The 24777-nt window shown below is 38.4% G+C and overlaps 1 protein-coding gene across 1 annotated transcript in view; it reads left to right on the top strand.

Moving 5' to 3' along the window:
* The first annotated feature begins 729 nt into the window (after positions 1-729).
* The window catches only part of PAK3 (p21 (RAC1) activated kinase 3), a 104536-nt gene continuing 80488 nt past the window's right edge, over positions 730-24777 (top strand). Inside the window, exons 1-2 of the mRNA XM_023203103.1 lie at positions 730-951; positions 7486-7687. Of these exons, the coding sequence (XP_023058871.1) occupies positions 7513-7687 (175 nt within the window). The 5' untranslated portion in view covers positions 730-951; positions 7486-7512. The remainder of the gene's footprint in view (positions 952-7485; positions 7688-24777) is intronic.

Here is a 24777-nt window from a genome sequence, read left to right as displayed (position 1 = left end):
TTCTTTTTCTACCAATTTCTCTGAGGCATCTTTTAGGGTAATTACTTTTGTTTTTTTGTACTTAAAATATTTCTACCTCTATTCTTTATGGATCTTATTTTCTCTTTTTGGAAGCACCAATATTGGAAACAAAAAGCTGAAACCTGTAATAATGCATTGGTTTGCGAATATAAGTACATGTAAGATAATCATTAGCATCTTCTGGGCATTAGCTCATGCAGCACACACAATGAATAACAAAGTATGGTGCTGCATATGTTTAGAGGCTTAAGAAGTCATTTGAAAAAGAACTGTATTTAAAAAAAGAAAAAGAATGATTTGTTCCTTATATGCAGTATATGGAGTGTGGATGCTGGATTATACCTATTGACTTCCTATTTGCAACTTGACATTGAAATTTGCAACTATAATATACTGGCTTCTTGGACTCAATTAATGTCAAGTTCCTGCTGAAAACAATGGAAGTCACTCATGAAAATGTTAGCAGACAACAATACTACAGCAGAACTGACCTCGTTTGCTTGTTTGTATGAGAGTGAACATGAATGTATGCTGTGTGAGTGTGCTTGTATGTATGTCAGCAGTGAGCTATCTCTTACATGATCTAAGATTGAAACTAGGCGGCTGTAAAAAGAGCTAGTGCCTCTCTTGCTTGTCCGGCTGCTTTTGCAGATCTCCTGCCTAGCAAGTAGCTCAGCTCCTTGTGATCAAATGATCTTAGAACTGGCTTCCCTCCATTACACGCTGTAATGATATCTCCCTAGTGAGGCTCTCTGAAACAGCATACCCCTGTCTCTGATAGCAGAGTTCCCTTGGTGAGTGCTCCAGAAGAGGCAAGCTCCAAAACAAGGCCATCTAAGAATTGGTACAACTAGCCAACGAAACCTGTTGGAGTTTTGTCAGTAAATCACCTAGCCTTGTGTCTTTAAATGGGAAAAGCCATTTGAAATAGTAAGTACCAGCATGAAGTGGGTTGAAATGAAAAGGGTAGACCTGTTGTATGAATCTTTTAGGAGGATAAAAATGTGTATATGAAGAGTCTGTGTGTGTTTGTGGGTTTACTTGGATATGCATTGTATTGGTGTACTGGAAAGGGAATTAACGAGTTTAGGAGCTGAGGGATTGGATACTCTTCTCAGTTTTTTCATTTCTGACCTTGGGCAAAATAAACTCAATGCTTGTAAATTCCTCATGTAAGAAATGGAGATGGTACTTTCTTCTTCACAATGTTGATGTCAGGCTCAAAGAAGAGCAAGACATGGAAGCCCTTTGGACATTACAAACTCATATGTTTTTAAAATGAGATGTTGGTAATCAGATGGTAGCTGGCTTTGAAATGATGCCCAACTACTTGGCAGTTAGACTAGTGCTGATATTTCCAAATATGCTTTCTTGTCTCTGACCTGCTACAATTAGGTCTATAGGCTTATGCAACATTATGAAAAGCTTACACAGAGCTGTAACAAATACATAGAATGTATAGAGTTCCATTTCATTACTTCACACATGTATTTAATGCCTATTGGGAACAAGAGACTGTACTAGTAGTATGAAAGTATATAATTATGACTGAGGGGCTCTTACCCTCAAGGAACTTATGATCTAATGAAGGGAGTGACTTGGATAATGACTGTGCAATTTGAGACAAGATGATAAAAATGGCAATTTGGGCCCATCTAGCTGGCTATGGTTTGTGGTTGGGCTGCCCTTTTTCCACCTAGTTTGGGAATGGTAGTGTGGGTTCTCAGCTGCTGGGAGACCCAGATCTGGTTCATTCTTCTCCCTGTAAAATGCCCATTTTGGCATCTTAGCATGTTGTGGGCATTAATGTCTGAAAAGTCACTAGAAATCTTCAGATGCTAGTTGCTATAGAGATGCAAGGCAACGTATAATATTTCTTTCAAATCCTAAGACATTGTCTCCTTTGTGGAAGGCTAGATGATTTTTTCTTTTTCTGGCAGGTAAATGTTCACTACATCTTCTTACATTATCAGTCACAAGTGAGCTGTTTGGTTCTTTTGTAAATAATGCATCCAAGATAAAGTGGATTTAGTATCAGCATAGGCTAGTTAGCAAAGCATGGTTTGTTTCCCAGTCAAGTCTATGCCTGAAAGCTCAACTAGGCATCTCAAAAATGTATGCCTTTGGTTAAAAGAGAGCCCAAGAAAGAGCCAGCAGTTGTAACTCTTGGATTTTTTTGCCCACCACCAAAGTACAATTCAGTGTACACATCATTCTGATAGTAAATGCAGCAACCTCATCATCAATACAAAGAACAAGCCTGTGTTGATATCATTGTTTAAGGAGTCATTAGCTAACTTTGTGTCTGTGTTTACTTAATAACTTGAAGTCTGAATACTATTACGAAAAAATCAATTCCTTTTTATCTATAGAGATAATTCGTGTTATCTCTATAATTCGTGTTATCTCTAAAGAATTCCCCAATTCCAGAGATTGGAAATATTCTTACATTTTAATGTAGTGAAGGTTCTTTGACGAATTCAAAGGTTCTTGACCTTTGAAATCCTAAAATCCATCCTCTTTTAAATGTGCTGCTGTCAGTTCATTATTATAGGGTTGTCAGCTCATCAAGTCAAGGTTACTTGTCACCCCCCATATATATATATAGCTCAGAAATATTAGGAAATTCACCTTGGAAATTTCCCTTAATGAACAGCTCAGTCCTATGTTTGATCCTCTCATTTGCTATGAAAAGGGTGTTAAACAAACTTGGTGTGTACTCAGATTTGTGATAATAGCCTTGCGTGCCTGGTGGTTTTGGATATTTACTTTTGGGTTCGTTAGATCATGACTGTACATATGCTAACCTGGGGTTTTGTTTTAAAAAGAAGAGCAGTGTTAATTTAGTTTTCATTGGGAAAATATGAAAATACATAGTTATGTCTATTTTGAAAGCAGACAAAATAATATAGACATATAGTTGTTTCTTTTTCTCCGATGGTATGATATCTGATAAAAAATATTTATTTCAATTGCTCATGGCTTAATAGATGGTCCTCAAACTGTAGAATTAGTATTTCTGGATTCTCATCCTTCACACATTTGGGTAGAGTGCTTGTAGCAAATAGACACAATTGGCATTTTTGGTTGTATTCAAACTAACACATAGGTCATAGTGTGAATTTTGGTCACATTAGCTAGAGTATAGTTGATGACCTATTTTTCCCCTTGACTTCTGGATCTACACAAGTTGGTGGTGGCTTTCTTTTTTAACCTACTCAGCATTCCCTGAGTGTCCAGTTGTGGCACCTCACTTGTTAAGAGAATGCATTTTGGAGGAATGAGAGACTAATGACAATTGTTTCTAATTTATGATCATTTAATCTATAGTAACCATGCATCTTGGTAATAGTTTTTTTCTCTAAAATGCTTTGCAATAAAGCTCTGTGTCAAGGCAAGTTAATGAAGGTCCCTCTGTATGTGTTCATGTGTGCTCCTGTGTGTACATGCCTTCAAACTTGTGTGGGGAGTGGGGAGAAAGGGAGAGAGAAAGATACAGAGAAAGAGAGAAGTAATCTCTTTTAGTACTCTGAAGAAAAGGGGTATTTAGACTCCTTGCCTATCGTGAAACAAGAGGCTTATGTCTTATTGCTGATGAATTGCAAGTGTAATTATAGAGCATTGCTAAACCACATTAAGTCCCAAGGGCCGAATCAAAAATATACACCATCTACAAAAGCCATTTAAATTATCTCTGAAAAACCTGTAGTCAAGTATGAAATCAGACTGTGAGCAGATATAAACCATTGCTGGTTATCCATTAAAATTAGCTCCACAATGCTAAGGGCCAACCTCTAAAAGTAAAATAAATGGCCCATGGCTGTATCTAATGTGCTACTCACAAGTTTCTGTACTGTTATAGAAATGAACAACAACAGTTGAACTTTAAAAATAAACAGTTTTCTGATTGGGTTCCTAGAGAATAATGGTGCTTTTGTACAATTCTTGAAATAGAGCCTACAGCCGCCCAAAATAAAATAGTCTCTTTCAAGATCTTGGAAATAATGACATCATAGGCAGATTGAACCAGCAATCCATTAATAGTATCCTTTATAGAAAGCTGTCTCAGGGGAACACATGGCTAAGTAGACTGGCATTGTTTATAAACATAACATAATAAAATCACTTTTTAAATATGTTTGTGGAATAGTAGGAGATACCTCCCACTTGGGAAACAAATACTTTAACCTCAAGGATTCCTTGCAGGTCCCTACCCTTTCTCCATTGGTCTTCTAAAAGTGTGCTTAGAGGCCCTTGATTTGAAGGTGAGTTAAAATATCAAGGACCTCCTGTACTATTCTTTCAACACCAAATCAGAATTATCTGGAATCATTAGCAGAGGATGATTGGTTGTGCCTTGTAACGGGTAGTAAAGAACCAAAGTAATATCAAGATAATTAAAACAAAACCATATCTGAACTGTCTAGGAAAACGGTTTGGTTCATGCTTTATTAATTTCCTAGTATGGAACTGGACATAGGTTCTTCAGTTTCACTTCTGTCTTTGTAAAAGGTGTATTCCAACTCCTCTTATGATACCTTGATGAGTTGAATGACATTGAAACACTTTCAGTTTCATGAGCAATAGGCATGTATGTCACATAGGCTGAGTCCTTTGCAGAATGTCTGTGATACTGACCATGGCAAATGTGTGTTATTGAATTTTTGGTCAGGGATTTTTAGTGCAATATAGAAGTAGTTTGAGTTTTAGATCCCAAGTATTCCTTTCTTCCCAACCTATATTATACGTGGTCAAATAAGGTCAGGGTAATCAGGCAGCCTGAAAAGAAGCAGGGCATCTACCTGCCTCTCTGGTCAGATGGAGTAATTAGGAACAAAAAAGGTTACTCTGTTGTTAGCCACCCCTATTTATCAAGAACAAAGGAGCATAGTATTTTAAATTCTGTAGTTGAGCGGAAACCCTGGCTGGCTCAGATTCTTGTCTTATCTTGCAAGATCAGCTTTGTATATCATTTTAAAGAGGTCATATGGCATGTTTTCCTGACTTCTGTCATCTCAAGTTAAATATGTCATCAGAAAATATATATTATCCAGAAAATGGTGGCTGTCTCTCCCTGTGAGACACTCTTTTTAGAAATTTGTCTTCTAGGTATTTCTATTTTCAAATGTTCAGTTTCTCTGCAATAACTTTCAAATTTCATTATTTTTACCAAGCTAGATTTTGTATATCTGTATACATATTTACGTAATAATCCCTTCATATTTGTGCATAGTTTTTGAACTCAGAAAAGTTAAAGAGAAAACTAGTGCCTTGTTTCTGGTGGCAAATGTTCTCTGTGACTAAATTAAAACCATGAACCTGTCCAGTACAGAATAATGCCGCTGGTGAAGTCAGTCTTAAATTCACTTTAATTCTAGAGAAACTAGGAATTTAGAAGGACCAACAGTCAAAATGCAAAAGATAATGCAGACACATTAGCACTGGTCTCATATTCCAATTAAAATATTTACTCTAGTACCAATAGTATCTATGAATATGCTTTATCCTTGACATCCCAATTACTTTTTCATTATACCTTGTTCTGTAGTTTGACCTAAATAGGAGTATGTGAGGTTTATGAAATTGTTGGTGATAGTGACAAACCATTTATTACTTAGTATTTTCACTATCATTATTACTGAAAAAATATAGAATTGGTCTTAATTCATTAAGATAATGCAAGACATGACACTTAGCAAAACCAGAGAGATCTTCCGTTCAAATCATGATCAAGCCAATTGTTAGTTGTCAATCACCTGTACAGATGGAGAAGCTATTAATTGATAGTAACCTATTCTTGAGTAGTTACAGACTGTATATATTTGAGAGAATTTAGAGCAAAATAAAAATTTTAAAATTCTCTACATAACATGATGTAAATTAGAGTGCATTACTGAGAGTAATAAACACATTGTAACCACTAAAGGGCCAGAAAGGATTGATAGATAATTTTTCAGCACAGCAGTTAATGAGTAGACCCCTGTCTTGTTTTTATTGTTCTTAGGTTTGTTCATAGTAAATGTTGTTGAAACGAAGTGATATGCTAAGTCATATTTGGAGAGTTGTTATGTTCCTAAGTTAGTACCAGGTAATACTTGATAAACTTACAGAGATGTAGTTTTAAAGGGACTTGATTTTCCTTGAATTCAAACTGGGGGTTCATTTGGAAGGTACTGTTAGTACCTGACTTATGCTGGGGTCAGGACCTTATGGAAGGACTTTAATTAGAGTAGGAAAATACCTGGAGACAGAAACATTTCCTTGGGGGAGTCCATGCTTTTCCAGTTTACCTTATCCTCCCGGGGGAATGAAAACCGAATATACTCAGACGTAGACACAAGATACTAAAGAACAATGAACTTGGCCGGGCACAGTGGCTCACGCCTGTAATCCCAGCACTTTGGGAGGCTGAGGCAGGTGGATCACGAGGTCAGGAGATCAAGACCATCCTGGCTAACACGGTGAAACCCTGTCTCTACTAAAAATACAAAAAAAAAAAAATAGCTGGGCATGGTGGCGGGCGCCTGTAGTCCCAGCTACTCAGGAGACTGAGGCAGGAGAATGGTATGAACCCGAGAGGCAGAGCTTGCAGTGAACTGAGATCGTGCCACTGCACTCCAGCCTGGGCGACAGAGTGAGACTCCGTCTCAAAAAATAATAATAATAATAATAATGAAATTAAGAGCAAATAAGCTCCTAAAACCCAGACTGGATCTTACAGCTAGCTACCTCTGTCACCTCCCTTGTCCCTTCTCCCAAGACGTAAAATATGGCAGGGAGTAAGGTTATGGTGTCTCCTCGGGAACTGGCCCTCTGACATTTGCCCACCTTTATCTTCTGCCTGCTTGGGAGAATATGGAACATTGTTTACCCTAACAGCCACTCCAACTGCTGAAACTGCCAGATCTATGGGATGGGTTCTCAGTTAATTATCATTAAAAACAGGAGAGTGCATTTTGTAACTGAGATACACACATGTAAGAAATAAACACCAAGGACATCTCGCTGTTAAAGCAGCTAACAAGTCATTGTTATGGGCCATTAAAAATCAACAGCCAAACCTGTGTCAATTCCAAACTCTGAGGAGGCTGATCACCTGACCATTACAATCATCAGGATAGAATTTTAAAGTAAGATTGTAAATTGTTCACTAAAACACTGGTAGTGGAGAGGAGAAAATAGAGTTTCAATGCGGGAAAAGCAAAGGGACTTATGTGTTTTTATGATATTTGGAAAGTCATTAATCACTGCCTTCACTTTCCTTTTTTGAAAATTGCATCAGGGTTTTTGGGAGGTAACTTCCTTCCCTCCAGAAGAGAAACCCCTAAAAACGATCCTCACACAAAACCTGAGAAAACATGAGAACAGTGCTTTTGTTTCTAATATGTTAGAATCCCCATATTTATTAGGTTGTTTTTAGACCTCTTCTCCCTCAACTCCTGTTTTTTCCCTCCTTTTCTTTAGGAGCTGTGAAATTGGTTGTAACTGAAAATGTCTGACAGTCTGGATAATGAAGAGAAACCCCCAGCTCCCCCACTGAGGATGAATAGTAACAACCGGGATTCTTCAGCACTCAACCACAGCTCCAAACCACTTCCCATGGCCCCTGAAGAGAAGAATAAGAAAGCCAGGCTTCGCTCTATCTTCCCAGGAGGAGGGGATAAAAGTAAAGTATCAGTGGCCGGGCATTGAAAATGGGCTAGTTTATTCTTTCATTTTTACTTTCTTTCTTAGGTAGTTGTTTCTTGAGGATTGACTGTTCAGGGCCTGCCTGACCTTTACATCTACATCTTCAGAGGTTGCATTTTGTCGGAGAATAATGTTTGATTGATTTACTGTGGGCTGGCAGAAAATACATTTACACTGTGTTTTCCTTTCACATAAAATTAAATTCGTAGTGTTAAGCCAAGGGTAATCATAGCAACAGTACTGTCTTGAATATATCAACAGTGACTTTCTTTCTGATAATGTAGAGTAGAATTTACAATAATCCCTCCCTAACTGTAAGTTGTTCTTTTTGGAAATTTGGGTATAGGTTTACTTCTGTATACCTTTTTGGTAACTGAAAATTTTGAATTCAGTATATGGGAATCAGTCCACGTTGCCACAATATTGTCTCTCTGACTATATTGTAAGTGGGAAGGCATTTCTGAGTCATTTGTTTCCATTCTCTTTCTTCAAGCTATTGTCCCCTAGATAGCCCCATGTGCACTGAGTAGCACACCAATATATTATTATTTATCCTTCTGGTGTTTAGAATACCATTTGGTGCTTAAATATCATATGCTAACGCTTTGTGATGAGCGGGGATATGAAATCTCTAGTAAGTAACTTTCACGTTGCATTAATTAGCATAAAGCTGAAACATGGCTTCTACAGATATGAAGCAAGTACAAGGGCACTGACACCATAGAAAGTTGTCAGAGGGCAAGAAGGGTGATGTCTTTAGAAGAGAAACAGGACTTTCTCAATCTGCTTCTTCAAGGTAAAATAAATAGCTTTGTAGGTCACATACACTGTTAATCAATCTACAATTCTTACCATAAAGAAAGCTGAAACTATTAGTATGGCCAGTACTGCCACTTGTACACCTACATAACTTAAAAGATGCTTTGTTCTTCATGACCCAAGGATGGAAATGATGGAAATGAAGTTAAACCTCTGGATTGAAGATAAACCAAAGAATAATGAAACACATTCAATGCAAGAGATCTGTGACCATGCAAGAGGAGTTTTCAAAGACATGTTTTTAGACACTGAAATGAATCCAGAAAAATTTTTGTTGGGAGTAAGGGATGGTTTGAGGAATTTAAGGTGCACCATAATGTGGAGACCAGGTCTTATTTGACGGTTGTGCCAAAGAACAAACCGTTCCTGCAGCTCTCATGTTGTATTCACCACAAATTCAGGAAGTGGCTGAAGAAGGGGATTACGTGCCTACACAAATCTTTAGTGCTATCAAGACGCTCAAGCTTTGGAACCCTTTGAATACTTCTGAAGAGCAAGAGCCCACTGATGCTGAGGTCAGCAAAATCAGAGAGGCTGACATTTCCATTTTTTGCCAATACTTCAGGTGACCTCGTAATGAAACCCTTGCTGCTCTACAGAAAACTGTGCCTAAACCCTCTCAGGGGAAATAAATGAGCCAAGTTTCCAGTGTACTGGCAAGCAAATAGAAAAGCCTGGATGAATCCTCCTCTCCTTAAGGGATGGTTTGAACAGTACTTTCTTGGGGATGTTCAAGACTACTTAAAAGAAAAGAAAAATACCTTGAATTCAAAGTCCTGCTAATTCTTCAGTCTATTTGGTGTTTCATGTACATTTGCCAATATGCATCCTAATGGTAAGGTTGTCTTTATAACTAGCCACATGTCTCAGATTCTTGAGCCTTTCAGTCAGTGTTTGATCTGGCTGTTCAGGAAGGCTTATTATAAACTAATGTATAACTTTCTTCACAATCTCGCGAAGTTTCTACTGTCTGAAAATCCTAGTGCATGAGACTCCTACATCATTACTAATGGCATATCCTTAATAAAGGTTTGGCTGTTGATTTTTAATGGGTTTTCAGGAGGTAACTTCCCCAAGAGGCATTAGATAGTTTAACAGAGCCTGTCATTAATGTGACCTGTGAGAAGACTTGGCTAGAGGTGGTGAAATATCTTTCCTCTATCCCTCCCAAAGACAAGAAAAACCTATGGATGAGGATGAAAATTTGGCACAAGAGCAATCATTGGCAGAAGTTGAATCTGAGCCTGTTGACACTAATTCAAGTTAATGCTGCTAGAGGCTGATCCTCAGGAAGCTTTGTTGACTCCAGAGATTATTATCATAACTGAAGATGAAGACAATTAGGAGGCTGTGGGACTGGAAACAAATACAGCTATAAGAAACAGGAGTAAAATTTTTAGAACAAGATTAAAACCTCCCTAAGAAGGTAATTAAATTGACATCTGTACATGTGTCAAATATTACCTGTTCAAAGCTTGAGTGACTTAAAATTCTATAAAGAGGTGCTATGATGCCTTCAAACATAATCATATTGGACAGAAACAATCTTCAATAGAACTTAAATCATGTGCCATTCAATACTGTTGCTGGACAGCTGATAAAACTACTTTCAGACAAAGTTTGATTTAATTAGACTCTATTAAAAGGTCCTATGAGACTTTTAAAAAGACTACATTGGGAAGAAAGAAACCTCAGAAAAGCCTAAATTATCAAGTAGTACCATTTAAATACTCTTACTGGACAGCTAATAAGCTACCTTCAGATAAAGATTGAATGATTAAATTGAGCTCCATACAGAACTGCTAAGGTGTCTTCAAAAAGGACTTGAGAAGACAAAAGCATCTGTAGAAGGGCCACTTAAATTCACTTGCTTGATAGAAATAAAGCCTCAAGCAAGTTGTTATGACTTCAGGATTCGACTTCACTGACTCTAAGAGTATAGATATCCATAATTTGAACTAAATGAATAGTCCACTTCTGTTCATTGCTTCTCTGTCACCCCCATTTGCCACTACCATAATGAGTGATAGATACATCCTCATCACCACTGGAAGTCATCTCAGGATCTAAATGGAAACTGTATAAAGCCTATCATTTTTACTGATTTAAACTGTGTAAACTCATTATTCTTTTTATGTAATGTGCTGTTGTTATTGTTTGCCTGCATACAAATATTTATGAGGGTTTTCAACAGTTTACTTGAGACCTCATTTTTGCCCATTTTTTTCCTTCCCGATATCATGATCTCCTCAGCTGAACTCTCTTACCTTGGGGGTTGTTCAGGAACCTGACTCTCATGGGGAAAGAGGGATTACTATTTCTGTGTTCCTATCTCTTGGTAACTGCTTAATCACAGTCAGTCTTGAACTAATGGAAGGAGCACTGGACCTGGGTTCTTGAGACCTGGGTTCATGTTCAGCTCTGCCACTGATTATTGTGACATTGGGCCAGTCACTTGGTTTCTCTGAGCCTCAGTTTCATCACCTGTTAAGTGAGGATAGTAATACCTGGCACAAATATCACAATTTTAGTGATAATTGAATATAATTATAAGTACCAGATGGCTATTAAAAGTAAAATTAGGAAGTGCTGAATAACCATAATATCATTATATTTGTAGCATTTTGGACCTTATCGATGAACAACTGAGAAAACTAGGTTTTCGAAATCTTTTATTTTTTAAAAGTAACTTCCTCCCATTTTTTATGTCAATTATAGAAAATTTTAAAAAGAAAATTAAATGTGCCTATAATTTTACAAGCCAGAGGTAACTAAGTTGCTATTTTTCTTTTTAGTACCTCTTGGTCTCATCATAAATTGTTCATCAATGTCAAAAACTTGGAAAATAACGATAAGCATATAGAAAAAAATAAAATCACCCATAATCACAAATCCCAGAAGCAATGTTAATATTTTGATGGATTTATTTCCAGACTTTTTCTATGGCTATGTATGCACATATATAATTTTTACATAGAAAAAGTCATAATGCATACAGTTTTGTTGCTTTTATACTTAGCATTTTTATCATGAATATTTTCCTACATTTATGTGAAGTATTTGTAAATATCATTTTCAATGTTATATAATGTTTCATCATAGGATGACATCATGGTTTAGTTAACCATTTTCTTTTGTTGGATATTTGAGGATTTTTCCAAATTTGGCCATTGTAATTTCATGATGTCTATTTCATTACCTAACTGAAAATATTTGCTTTGGTGACAGCAGAGGATTTTTTGTTGTTTGTTTGTTTGTTTGTTTTTGAAGAAGTCCTTTTAATAGCTACATTTCATTGACTAAGTGGAACTTCAAGAGACAGGTAGAAGGAAAAAAAAGAAATAGTAGATGTAATTTTAAGATTGAGGATTTATTTTGTTGGTGACTATTCCAGAAGCTGAATTTTGGTGTTAGAGCAATTTAGGAAGGACAGTTTGCCACCATTTTATGATACTTTACTGTAGAAAAGTTTTCAGGATTTAGACCAGGAAAGAGACATCCTAACCATATACATTGATTTTATTTTATGGGCCCTGTGAAATCTGGGACCGATCAGGTTTCTCTTTTGTTGGCTACTAGAAAGCTTGGAGCCAAATGTGTGGTCAATGCATAGCACTTGTAATGGGACTCTACGGTATGTATGCACTTTGTATTAGCTTTCTGCCAGGCTCCATTTCATGTTCCTATTTTTATTGTTTTTGTTTTTTCCTTTTACTTTTATATCTGCTTTGAATTTATGCTATCATGTTGTATTTTGTGTATTCTTGTAAGCCACCTGACATCCATCTTGGAACACGGTGGGGAATAAACACATGAATGAATAAATAAATACATTAATAAATACATGAATAAATCAACCAATAAGGAAAAAACAATGAGGCAAGTGAATGCAGCCAGGACTCTGAAAATTGCATATTGCCTCCAAAAATAATCAATGTTAAGGACTTGAAGCTTGGAAGAACATATTGGGAAGAAGCAGGTGAGGCTGCGAGGCTGCATTTAGAGGTGACATGTTCTGTGTGACGTCTGTGTCTACTGAAGCATGCTTATATGTTTTGTGTCTTCTGCTGCACTTGAGCATTAGGTGTGTTTCAGAGGATATGCAATGCTGTGTAAAGGACTGTGTCTTTAAAGGGCACAGTTCATGTGCATTTTATTTGTGGGGAATCGAGAGAGATTTGGGAGCTGGTGAGCCTGGGAATGATGTGATGATCCTTCTTCTTGGAGGCATAGGAGGGAATCATTGTATATAAATCAAATCAAGACAAATAGGAAGTGTTCTACCATTTACTGACTAGTCACTGGGTGCCAACCTATATGCCAGGCACTTTAAATGTATTGATTTAATACTTACAGCCACTCTATATTATTCCCTTTTTACAGATGAGGCAATTTAGGCCCAAAGCATTTAAGTAGACAACGTAGAATCACATAGCAAATGACAGAAGCCAGAAGCCTCCCAAGTCTCTCTAACTCCAAACCCTATGCTTACTTTACTATATCACACTACCTTGAAATGGGACAAAGGGAATATGTGGTAAACTATGTTCCCAGCATCTAAAAGCCAGCAGTGGCTTTCATTTTTCTGTAAGAAAATGATAGTGTGCTTTGAAACATATCTGAATTTCAGAAGACGGGACTTTTAAAAATTGCCACTCGAAAGGAAAGAAAGAACTTTTTCACATATTTTTTATTTATTTATTTATTTTTTTTTTGAGACGGAGTCTCGCTCTGTCACCCGGGCTGGAGTGCAGTGGCCGGATCTCAGCTCACTGCTAGCTCCGCCTCCCGGGTTTACGCCATTCTCCTGCCTCAGCCTCCCGAGTAGCTGGGACTACAGGCGCCCGCCACCTCGCCCGGCTAGTTTTTTTATATTTTTTAGTAGAGACGGGGTTTCACAGTGTTAGCCAGGATGGTCTCGATCTCCTGACCTCGTGATCCGCCCGTCTCGGCCTCCCAAAGTGCTGGGATTACAGGCTTGAGCCACCGCGCCCGGCCCTTTTTCACATGTTTTTGAAAGACATGATGATGAGAAGATATTCTTGATAATGTAGATATGCTGACATTTGCTTTGGGTGTTTTGTAGGGTTTTTTTGGTGTGTACTTTATAGGCTTGCATATTGCTTACTTTAAAAAGCTGAAGTTCTAAATAAGTATGTTCATATATGTGAAAGAGTCCTTAAAGTACTATATAGTTTTGTTATTGTATTGAATATATATTGTTCTAATTCCTAGAGTATGTCATCTTCTATATACTCTATACAGCAGGAATCCTTGCTGCACAACAATTATATTAAAGAAAATTCTCAGTTATCCTTTATGGTCTTGTTAATCAAATGTTTTGGTCAATGCATATTACTAACTTTCATCTAATTAATGCACAATAAAATATACTTAGTGTGATAACAGTATGCAGTCTTTCTTTGGTGATACTGAAGACCCTTTGGGATCTTGCAGTAGCTCAAAGTTATTATCACTGCACCAATAATGTGTAAGAGTGTCAATTAATTCAGGGTTCTGTTATCAGAAAGCCAGGTATCAGAGACTGCTACATCCTGAATGGTGCTTACATTCTTGGTTCTGCAAACGTAGCCCATCCAGCTTAGCAAAGAGTGCTCTTTGGAAATCACTGCCCTGCCCTTTTGGAAACCTGAAGGACATGGCATCTTGATTGTCCTCTAGGGTCAGTGCTATGCCCCAATGGAAGAGTATCTTGTACTACTCCTTTACTCCTAGGCAACCCATGTTAAAATGGGAAGAAGGTGGAATAAGGACACACACTCCCTATCTACCAGGGTCTGTGCTTCCACTTTAAGGCCAATGAACAGGGAAACTGGGCAAAAATATGGTAGCCCCCTAAAACCACCAGACAGTCAAATCCAAGATAAGTATGGAATGTAGGATTGGGAGATGTTTACACTAAGGTAAAGAAGCCACAGGGAGAAATAAATTGAGAGGAAGTAATGACTGAAAGGGAGATTAGGAGGTGGAGAAGGTACAGAGGATGGATGGAATAAGAGGGGAAGACAGAAGAGTGCTGTATCAAACATGAAGTTAGATACGTTTTAAAAAATGAAGTGTTGCGAGAAGAGGAACATTGACAAAGGCTAAGGGATATGAAGTTGCTTTCCCTGTTAAGGCAAATGAGGCCTCTTTTTTCTCCTCAAACTTTTACCCTATATAATTATCCACATGATCAGAAGGGTCTCATTAAGACATTGCCTCATCTTTGCTTTTTGTTTTCAAATGTTTCCCATCAAAGTTGTTGCATATGTCAATTGAATGCAAATGAAAGTGGAACCAGTATGTGTTGCCTAGAAGGAGATGAGTAAGAGGTAACTTCCTAATGATTTCCCAGAATAATCACTGTTGCTGAATGTTTTTGAAGATGATACCACTGAAGGTGCTAGCTGTTTGCATGTGTGAGTGGGGGCGACTTGAAGGGCTCACGTGTGACTATCATTTTACTTCTCCTATCCCATCATCCTCATGGAACATCTGACCTGTGAATTGGGCTTGTGGCCACTCTTGCAGAATCAGGTACCACATTGAGTTTTTATCTATACATTAAAGCCTGCTAATTTGAGGAGGACATATATTGTTTTCCATAGCCACTGAAGACCTAGCAGGAGAAAATGGGCTTAATATTCCACCAGAGAGAATGGAACTAGACATAAATTCCAGATAGGCTAATTGGATGCTACAGGTTACTAAGAGTGACATTTTCTAGAATCTTCATTGGATATCTCATGGCTTTAGCAATTTCTACATGAAGGCAGGAGAATGGACCTTCCACCATGGGCCTTCCCAACTATATGCTTCTGAGATTTGCTAATATAATAAAAGATAATAAGAGCAGTGAATGTTTAAAATGGCCCAGTTTAATCCTCTTTTCTCGGTAGATATACTTCCAAGGATATCACTCATAAGATGAAAATGCTAAGTCTAAACATAGTCACCCTGTTACTTAGTATATTGCTTATAAGATGATGTATTTTGGAAGGCCGTTATAGGTGTATTATAATGTTCAAAACCTCTCATAGCAGTTACCTTCTTCAAACTCCCTATGATGGAGATAAGGCAGGGATTATTCCCATTTTACAGAGGAAGGCAGAAGTTCAGAGAGGTTAAATGACTTCCACAAATTTGCTCCACTACTTAAAAGCAAAGCAAGGCAGACCTAGAATTTGGATCCCCCAACTCCTAGTCCAGTGGTAGTTGAAGACTGTACTGCTTGCATAAAATGAGAGTAGCTTAATTGTAAACAGGTTTCAGCCAATGGAATATGCAAAAATTCAATTTTTACAGAAGCAAGTAGAACCTAGGTGCCTCAGTGGTTACAACAGTAGTCATACCTTTATCCTGACAAGTTATTCCTCCTGAGGGCCTAATTTGCTAACAGGAAGTAACTAGCTTTTGTAAAAAAGAAAAATATGGAATATTAAAATAGAACACAAGAGTCACCTATCATCTCTCCCCTTAGATTCATTCATGATCCAGTATGTAAAAGATATTTGGGCCCTCTTACGCATTTAATGAACACCTTCCTTTTCTGCTCAGAATCAATATGTACTTGCCCAAGATGCTAAGTGTAAGCCAGAAATATGGATGTTATGTGGAATTTCTTTTTAAATTTTTATTCACCATGTACTGTCAGTTGCTTTAAATACGTATCACCAACAATAAAATCTATTTTTATGCCTATCTTTCTATTGTAGTCACCACATAGTACTTTCACGTATTTCCAATGCAATAAATAAATAAATTTGTAGGCCCACACAATGATACTCTTTATACCAAAAAAAAAAAAAAAAATTAGGTGTAAACAAAAGAACGGATCTCTCCTTGTGTACAGGGAAATGTAATTCTTGTAAATTCAGAAGTTGAGAAATTCCTGTGGGTCCCCTCTTGTAATGTGCCCCCAAACAGGATATTTGTTTACAGAGCAGATATCTCAGGGATTAGAACATGCTTTGCAGAAATCAGTCCCTCTGGAACTATTACTCTCACAAATGAGCGCCTGCCTCTTTGAAACCTGCAGGGCTGCTGTTGTCATAGGAAGAACTATTCTGAGATACTTACTGTTACCTAAGTATAAGGAAGGCTTCAGAAGGCTTCCCTAAGGAGGGTTATGGCACAGTGTGCTCTGTGACCCACAAATCAGAGGATAGAGCAAAATGGCATTTTTTTAAAGTAAAAAAGGAACAACTACAGTACTTAATTCACTTTCCTGGTAGCTAAGTAGACAGTAAGGCATTTCATTTCTTACAGACCAAAGGCAACATTTTGTAAATGACCTGTTTGGGGCGCTAACTGACAGCCTCTTAGTAACAGGTAAATCAGTGAAACACCAAAAGCGTCTATCATCCAGCTAAAGAGTAACCAAGTCACTAAGGATCATTTCTTAGGAAAATGAAGGATGTCACCCATAGGAGGTGGACGGCCCTTTAATAAGACTTCTATATCCTTTCAACATGGATTTCCCAAATCAATGCTCAGGAATATTGAGATGAAAAATAGGCCTTTAAATATGACAGATCTCTAACCTAGCCATCTCCACTGTTTCTGCCAGAAGTGGTCCCTGTGTCTACAGAAGTTGTTTAGCTTTAGGAATATATAACACTGAATGAATACAGATTGCATCTGGGTAGGGTGAGGGGGACAAAGGGTGGAAAGAAGGACAAGGGCTTCTGGTGTCAAGCTAGGGATTATGAGATAAGTGCACCTCCCAGGAGGGCCTCAGTGTCAGCAACTTCACTACAAGCCTCCCAGTGGAATGTTTTATTAGGCTTCCTTTATCTCAAAGGACTTAATGGAAGACCACAGGATAGAGACATGGGTATCCAGCCAATGCACAAATCTGGGCTGCATTCTGACTTTGAGCACAGATTTAATTTATTAGCTATCTTAGTTTAAAAATTAGAATCTGGAGCATGTTTTTAACTGCTTATATACCACTCAGAAAAGAGTTTTGCCTACTTTTTATGTGCCTAGCTCTGTGCTGAATATTGTGAGGGATACTACGTATGAGACAAAGTTCCCTATCCTCAGGTAATTTTCAACATAGTTGCAGAAATCATACACACACACACACACACACACACACACACACACACACACACGAGTTTGTCAGAAATTCCAGTAGGTGATCTTAGAGACAACAGATACAGTGGTAGGGAAGTCCTCCCCATTCCACTCCCACCATTCATTCTCCTCTTCCACCTGAGTGAAACAGCAACCATCTGGAAGCCTGCCCCCACCATGGCATGTGTACCTTAGCAGCACACAGTTATCTAGCTTGTTTTCTCACACCTTTTTTTTTATTGTGTCATTCAACTATTCAAAAACCTTTCTCAGCACATTTTGTATTACTACCTCCGATTTCATCTTTCTTCCCTTCCTGATTTCCAAGGCTACACCCTGCTTATTTATTGTGTCTTCTCATTTCCTCATCAACATGCAATATACATCCCTACTTCCAAGCTTTTACTTTTACTGTTCTTCCTAGTTGAGATGACTTACCCTTGCATCGAGGTATCCAGTCTTTAAGGCCCATTTCTCAAGACATGCCTCCTCCAGTAGGCCCTGACTGTCTACCACAGATTTCTGTGATCTTTTCTTTGACATGCTACTATACTCTATTCTGCCCAACTTAGCACCTAATTTTCTTTGGCAGTATCTGTTGCTATTTTTTGTTTATTAAGGTTATTTTCCCAGTTAGATTGCAAGTTCAGAATATTACTTAAGTTTCTAATGAATCACCCAGAATAACCTGTCACTACGTTGATCCACAATTCAGTGTAGTTGCTAACTGGCTCACTGATTCAAAGGAAAAGAAGCTGGGACAGTAGCAGGAGGAAGTTGTGTTTTAGAGCCAGGGTTGTAAAATGCTTGCCTCATAGAACTAGCTGGACTATGTGTTTATTTTTCTTTAGAAAAATTATTTCTGCATCAAAAATGCTTTATACAATATTTTGCTTTTAGCTTTCTGTATTAACAAGGCTTTAAATGTTGCTTTTAAAATTATGACATGTACCATAATATTTTGCATGCTTTTCATTGCTTTTAAAAAGAAGATGATTGTTTTGTGCTTTTAGGCTAAATTTATGTAGGAAAGCATTTTCCTATGTCTGTCCTCTGTCATCCTTTTTCTTTTCCTGCATGCTCTGTTTCCAAGAAGCTAGAAAGTGTTCTAAAAAATAAATCTGAAAATGACCATATGACATTCAGTGAATAGGCCCAACAAAACTTCCAGGAATTTTAGGGGAAGATAGCAAATGGAACTCCTACAACAAGGAAGACTCAGGCGACAGCTTTCTAAATTGTTTTCAGAAGGCAGCCATAGCACCATCTAGGGATTTCATCTGGGGGGAGAATTGGTTGCTTTGCTCAACCTTGAACCATGCCCATCTATGTTGCCATATATGCCTTTGGCTCCAAAGTGGTACCTGGCAAGAGGTGTGCCTGAATGAATACAGAGTCATTCCCACTGTTGGGGTAAAACTAGCAACACCACCAATAACAACTTTAACTACAAAAACAACTCTAAAATGTACTCCTCACCCTTAGGCCTTCTTGGCAGACATCAGTCATCTTCTCCTCTTCTATGAACACATAACAGCAAATAGGCATGACCTGTCCCCATTTACTGGACCTCATTTCATATAATGAAGGTCTTTCATTCATCCATTCATTTTTTTGTTCATTTGCTTATTCATTAAACATTGAGTCAGATGCTGTGCTAGGTAGGTGTTGGGGTACAAAGGTGAAAAAGTCCCAGTCCCTGGCTTTGAAGAACCAAAGGTCTAGTCAGGGACACAGATAAGTTATTCAACGATTAGAGTTTAGCGTGGTAAGTGTAATATGTAGGAGTGAGAACTGAGGAGAGGCAATTATTCAAGACTGAAGGAAGGGGTGGTTAGGGAAGGCTTCCTGGCGGAGATGATTATTGAACTGAGGTGAGTCTTAAATGGCTAGCATAGAGCTAGCCATTAAGGAGTGAATGGCATCCCAGGTAGAAAGACCATCATTTTGAAGGCAGTAGGCATGACACGCTGTTAGTTGGGCTTCTATGAATACAACTACAAGTAGTTCAGAAAAACTGGTGCTCTGAGAGTGGGAGAGGGGTAGGAGAAGAAGCTGTGGACGTAAGTGAGGACCAGATCCTGGAGGGCTTATCTATGCCATGCTAAGGGGTTTAAATTTAATTCTGAAGGCAATGGGGGAACATTGAAGCAGGGCAATGATATCAGATTTGTGTTTTAAAATATCACTCTAGCCACAAGAGGAATCGGGAAGAGAGGGAAAGAGACCAGTCAGGCTGTTGGAGTCATACAGGTGAGAAATGAGAGTGGCCTGGCTTAAGGGCCAGTAACAGCAATAAGAGAGGATAATGCAGAGGGACTATTTAGGGAGGAGAATTCATAGAACTAGACAACTAATCAGATGGTGAGAGGAAGAGCTGGAGAAGGTTGAGTTAGGAACCAAAAGAAGAGTTATTATTTCTTGTTTTAGATGGGGAAAAGCAGTTAATTAGTTAGATAATTAGTTAATTAAATAATTAGGCTTGATTTTGAAAATATTTAGTGTGAGGGGTCTGTGAGGTACCTAAAGAGAGGTGTTCAGTAGCCAGTTAACTACCTGGGGTTGGGGTGCAACACAGATGTCAGGGCTGGAGGTATATATGGAGAATCACTAGTGTCAATGGGGATTGAAATCATGCATGTGGATGAGATGACCCAAGGGAGAAGTGTATTGATGAGAAGAGATGAGGACCTAGGACAGCTCCTAATATTCCCCATAGTATTTAAAGAACTAACAGAAAGAAGCACCTGCAAATGAGGCTGAGAAAGAAAACTGAGAAATGCAGAAATAGACTCTAGGAAAGAGTTGTATGAAAGAAGGTGGGGGAAATGTTAGCTTCAAGAAGTTCGTGGTCACAAATGTCAGTTTTGACTAAAGGTCCACACTTATAAGGACAGAAAAGTAGCCACTGGTCAAGGAGGAGGCTAATTTGTGACTTTAGAGGAGCCATTATACTGGTTTGAGGAGTGAGAGCTAAATAAATCTAGATTGCCTTTTCAAAAAGTTTAACCTAAAGAAGGAAAAGCTGAGACTATAACAGCTGGAGAAGTAAGTGAAGAAGCAGAAGCATTTTAATTTTTAAGGACAACAGTGATCTCAGCATGTTTTTTAAGCCAAAAGAGAAGTGCCAGTAGAGACGGAGAGATTGAGGATACAAGAAGAAATAGAGCATAATTGGTGGATTCACTTTAGGTAGAAGGTGACAGGAGTGAGGCAGGAGAAAAGAAGAAGATGCTACTGATGGAGATAAATTCACAGGGGTAGGAGAGAAAGTGAAATCAAAGGAATTTTCAACTGAAATAAAGGAGTCCCTCCATTTATCTCAGTGAGGTAGAAGGAAGGTCACATGCTGAAAGTAAGGGAGGAGGGGGTAGAGCCGAAGTTAGAGTGGAGTTCTGAATTTCTGGAATATTAGGTGTGGTGACTGGAAAAGGAAGTTGGCAAGGGGTGAGGAAACTATTGTCAAGCACCCAACTATTATAAGCACCAACCAATCTGCATGGCTGTATGATTTCCCTCCAGCAACTCTTGGCAGCCTTGAAATAGAAGTGGAGAGCTTTCATAGTTGGATTCTATTAAGGTAGGGTTTCATAGGACAATTATAACAAGAAGTCAAAGAGTGAAACTTTCCAGGACAGAAGCATAAGAGCAATTTACATGCTGGACCATAGAGTCTCAGCCAGAAGGGAGCTGAGAAATTGGCTAAAAATGGAAGTGACTAGAATGATATTTGGAACACAAATCTGCTATTATTGTCCTGTTTCAATATTCCCCATTACCTTCTAGAAACTGAGGTCTTGTTGAGATCAAAGAACAAGTAAAATAGGAGTAAGCACTTGAAACAATTAGCGGGTTAGCCAGATGGGAAGCTGAGCTCAGAGAATGAGGTAACAAGGTTGAATATTGCAGAGAAAGGGTTATTCTGGATAATAAAAAGATTTGGGGCAACTATGGTTCTCCACTCTGGCTGCATATTATCTCTGGAGTTTTAAAAATTCATTTGCCCAGGTTTCATCCCCAGAAATCCTGATATAGTACGTTATTGGTGGGCTCTAGACATTGGTATTTTATGGAACTCTACAGGTTATTCTGATGTACAACCCTGCTTGAGAACCAATGGTTTAAAAGATGGCCGTGGGAATGATTGCAGAAGTGGAAGGGAGGTAAAATTCATTACAGTTGAGACAGATCAAGGATCCATAAGGAAAGGGTATGAAGGAGGTATCCATTAATATCCTGTTTTACACAGTGGTGGCAGCACAGAATGTAGGAAGGAAAACTGGGAGCCAAAGTCCTCAACGGCAAACAATGCACTTGGCCAGGAGAACTAGGTGGTGATAATCTCAAAAGAGAGGATTTTGTAGGCAAGTGTAGAAGTACGGATCTCGAATCGTTTTGAGTAAAAAAAGAGGAAGTCTGCCTTCTCCGTTCTCTCAGGCCTACAGGCTTGGGATGAGAAAGGGTGAGCAGCCTCCATCAGTCTTATCTAAGGAAGCGGCACCCTCATTGGATAGTAGTGTCTAAAGTCGTTGTTCTCAATCCCAGCTATGTAACAGAAATACCTGAGGAATTTTAAAAAACAAAGATGCCTAGGGCTACCCCAGACTAACTGAATGTGAATCTCTGGAGATGGCATCTCTCTCTCTTTTTTTAAGTTCTCAGATGAAAATGATGTACAGTGAAGTATGAAAACCTAAGGCAAGAGGTGAAGGAAGAGGTAGAAAATGTAGAAAAAAAAATGTTTCTGATAGGACAAACTCTTGCTAGTAAAAGAACTGCAGAACACTGGGGTGGGCATATAAAAGATGATAGCTGACTAGAGGGGCTTCTCATTCTTTATGAAGTAGCAGAATAGAGAAAGATGTCGGGATGAGAAATTCTGGAGAAATTAGGTGGCCCTAAGAATTACTACTGGAACTCCCAGTAGATCTCAAGGCCAAATGCTGTTTGCAGTTTGTGGTCCAGGCAGCAATTTGTAGCCTTGTTCTGAGTTCCAATAGAATATGGGAGATACACTTAGAAAGTGATACTTTTTTGGACTTCTGCTCTCTGCAAATGTCAACCCAGAGAGCTGACCAGGTTGAGCCTTAAGATAAATGACAAATGCTCACAGAATTTTGCAGGGTGATACAGACATTTTAGTGTATCTAAAAAAACAAAACAAAAACCGGTTCTCATCTAGGGTCTAGTTTATTGCTAAACACTTACTGAAAGCTAGAGCTTTTTTTTTTTTTTTTTTTTTTTTTTTTTTTTTTTTTTTGATGCCACTGGTTAATAAATAGTTCAACTGTTGAAAACTTTGGTTCTGGAGACAATGTGGGGACGTAGATTCAAATCCTGGCTCTGATGTTTGCCACCTGTGTAACCCTGGATATATGATTTAACCCCATCAAGTCTCACTTTTCTCATCTATAAAACAAGAATAAGACCTACCTCATAAGACTGTTGTGGAGATTAAATGAGATAGCTTCAGACACTTGGCACATGGTGAATGTCCATTCATGATAGCTATTAAGTGTGCAGGTACAAACTAGTTGCAGGGGAATGTGAGAATAAATAAATTACACCCTTTACTGTCAATTATCTCAAATTTTAGATAGAGAGGTAGATATGTAAAAAATAATCCTATGCTGATGGTACCAAGCTCAAAGTATACACTGAGTAGTTCTATGGGAGCATGAAAGGACAGGCATTTAACTTTGTCTGCAAAGAGGAGATAGGAAAAGACTTGCCAAAGGAGAAAAAGCCCAAGAGTGAGTCTTTAAAAGTAAGGACTAATAGGAGTGATCCACATAAATTTGGGGGAAAGGGTAAGAAGTAAGACTTTCCAGGCCTAGGTATGGCATGTATAAAAGCTTGGAGGTATGAGAAAGCCTGGCAGCTTAGGAAGCATTGAATGTGTATAAGTAGTAGGGCCCATGGCAAGAATAGAGAGGCTGGAGTGGTAAACTAAGAACATATCATGCAGGCCCTTGGATATCATGCTAAGAAACATGAACTTTTAACTTATGGGTAATAGGGGACAGCATTTAAGCATCTTAAAGGCAAGAATGTTACTCAGGAGGCTGAGGCAGGAGAATCACTTGAACCCAGGAGGCAGAGTTTGCAGTGAGCCGAGATCACGCCACTGCACTCCAGCCTGGGCAACAGAGCGAGACTCTGTCAAACAAACAAATAAACAACAACAACAACAACACACACACACACGAAATACAAGAATGTGATCTAGCCACAGAGTAGAGAAATGAATGGAAGTGGATAAAATTGGAGGCAGTGATGCTAAGTGAGAAGTGCTGATGCCTTGGACTAAGATAATTATTTGTGGGGATGAAGATTCAAGATTCAAGACCAGTTTAGGAGATAGAATATCTAAAACTTGATGATCAATTAGCATAGAAATAAAGAAGGAGTGAAAGACGACTCCCAGATTCTTGGTTTGGGCAGCTGGGCCACTGCTGGATTACTCAGGAGCCAGAGAAAGCATTTGTATATGGCATCTAGTACATCAGAAGTACCCAAAATGTGGAAACAGTTTAATTTTGAATATATAGCTTAAAAAAAGACTGAATCACCATAGGAACATCAGAACTTTTTCACTTCCTTAATTGTTTATGCCTTAGTATTGTTTTTATTTGAATTGCATATTGGAGGGGAGGATCATAATTTTTTTTTTCATTGCTCAGAGCTGCCTAAAGGAGGAGGAGCCTAAGGCCTTGCTTCTTCTTTAATCTGTGTGGTTAGTGGTATCATTTCACTGAGATAGGGAACACCAGAAGAGGAGCAAACTTGGGCTTCCTGCCTTTGTTATGTTTAGCCCTGAGTGAAGAAAATTGCATAGCTAGGCTGATAAGGGATTGGCAGTCAGGTGGCCTTCTAGGAAAACACCATTAAGCCAATTCTGCATATAACTCGGCCCAAGTGGAGTGTTTAGTCAATTTGCTACTAATAGAAAAGTTGGGAAAGTTTATTTGCTGACAAGAGGGGTCATGAATTCAAGTTGATATAAGGTTTGGAGGTACAGATTAAGGTAGGAGCTCTTAGCTTGGAGTCCAGGGGAATTATGAATCTGTGAAAGTATATGTATATAGTACATTTTTATGGGCAGAAGTTCCATAGCTTTCTTCAGATTTTTCAGAAGATTGACCCCAAAAAGCTTACCAAGAG

The sequence above is a fragment of the Piliocolobus tephrosceles genome, chromosome 12, assembly GCF_002776525.5.
Source record: "Piliocolobus tephrosceles isolate RC106 chromosome 12, ASM277652v3, whole genome shotgun sequence".
NCBI lineage: Eukaryota > Metazoa > Chordata > Mammalia > Primates > Cercopithecidae > Piliocolobus > Piliocolobus tephrosceles.
The sequence above is the reverse complement of the archived record's forward strand: the minus strand, read 5'-3'. Positions and strand labels throughout refer to the sequence as shown.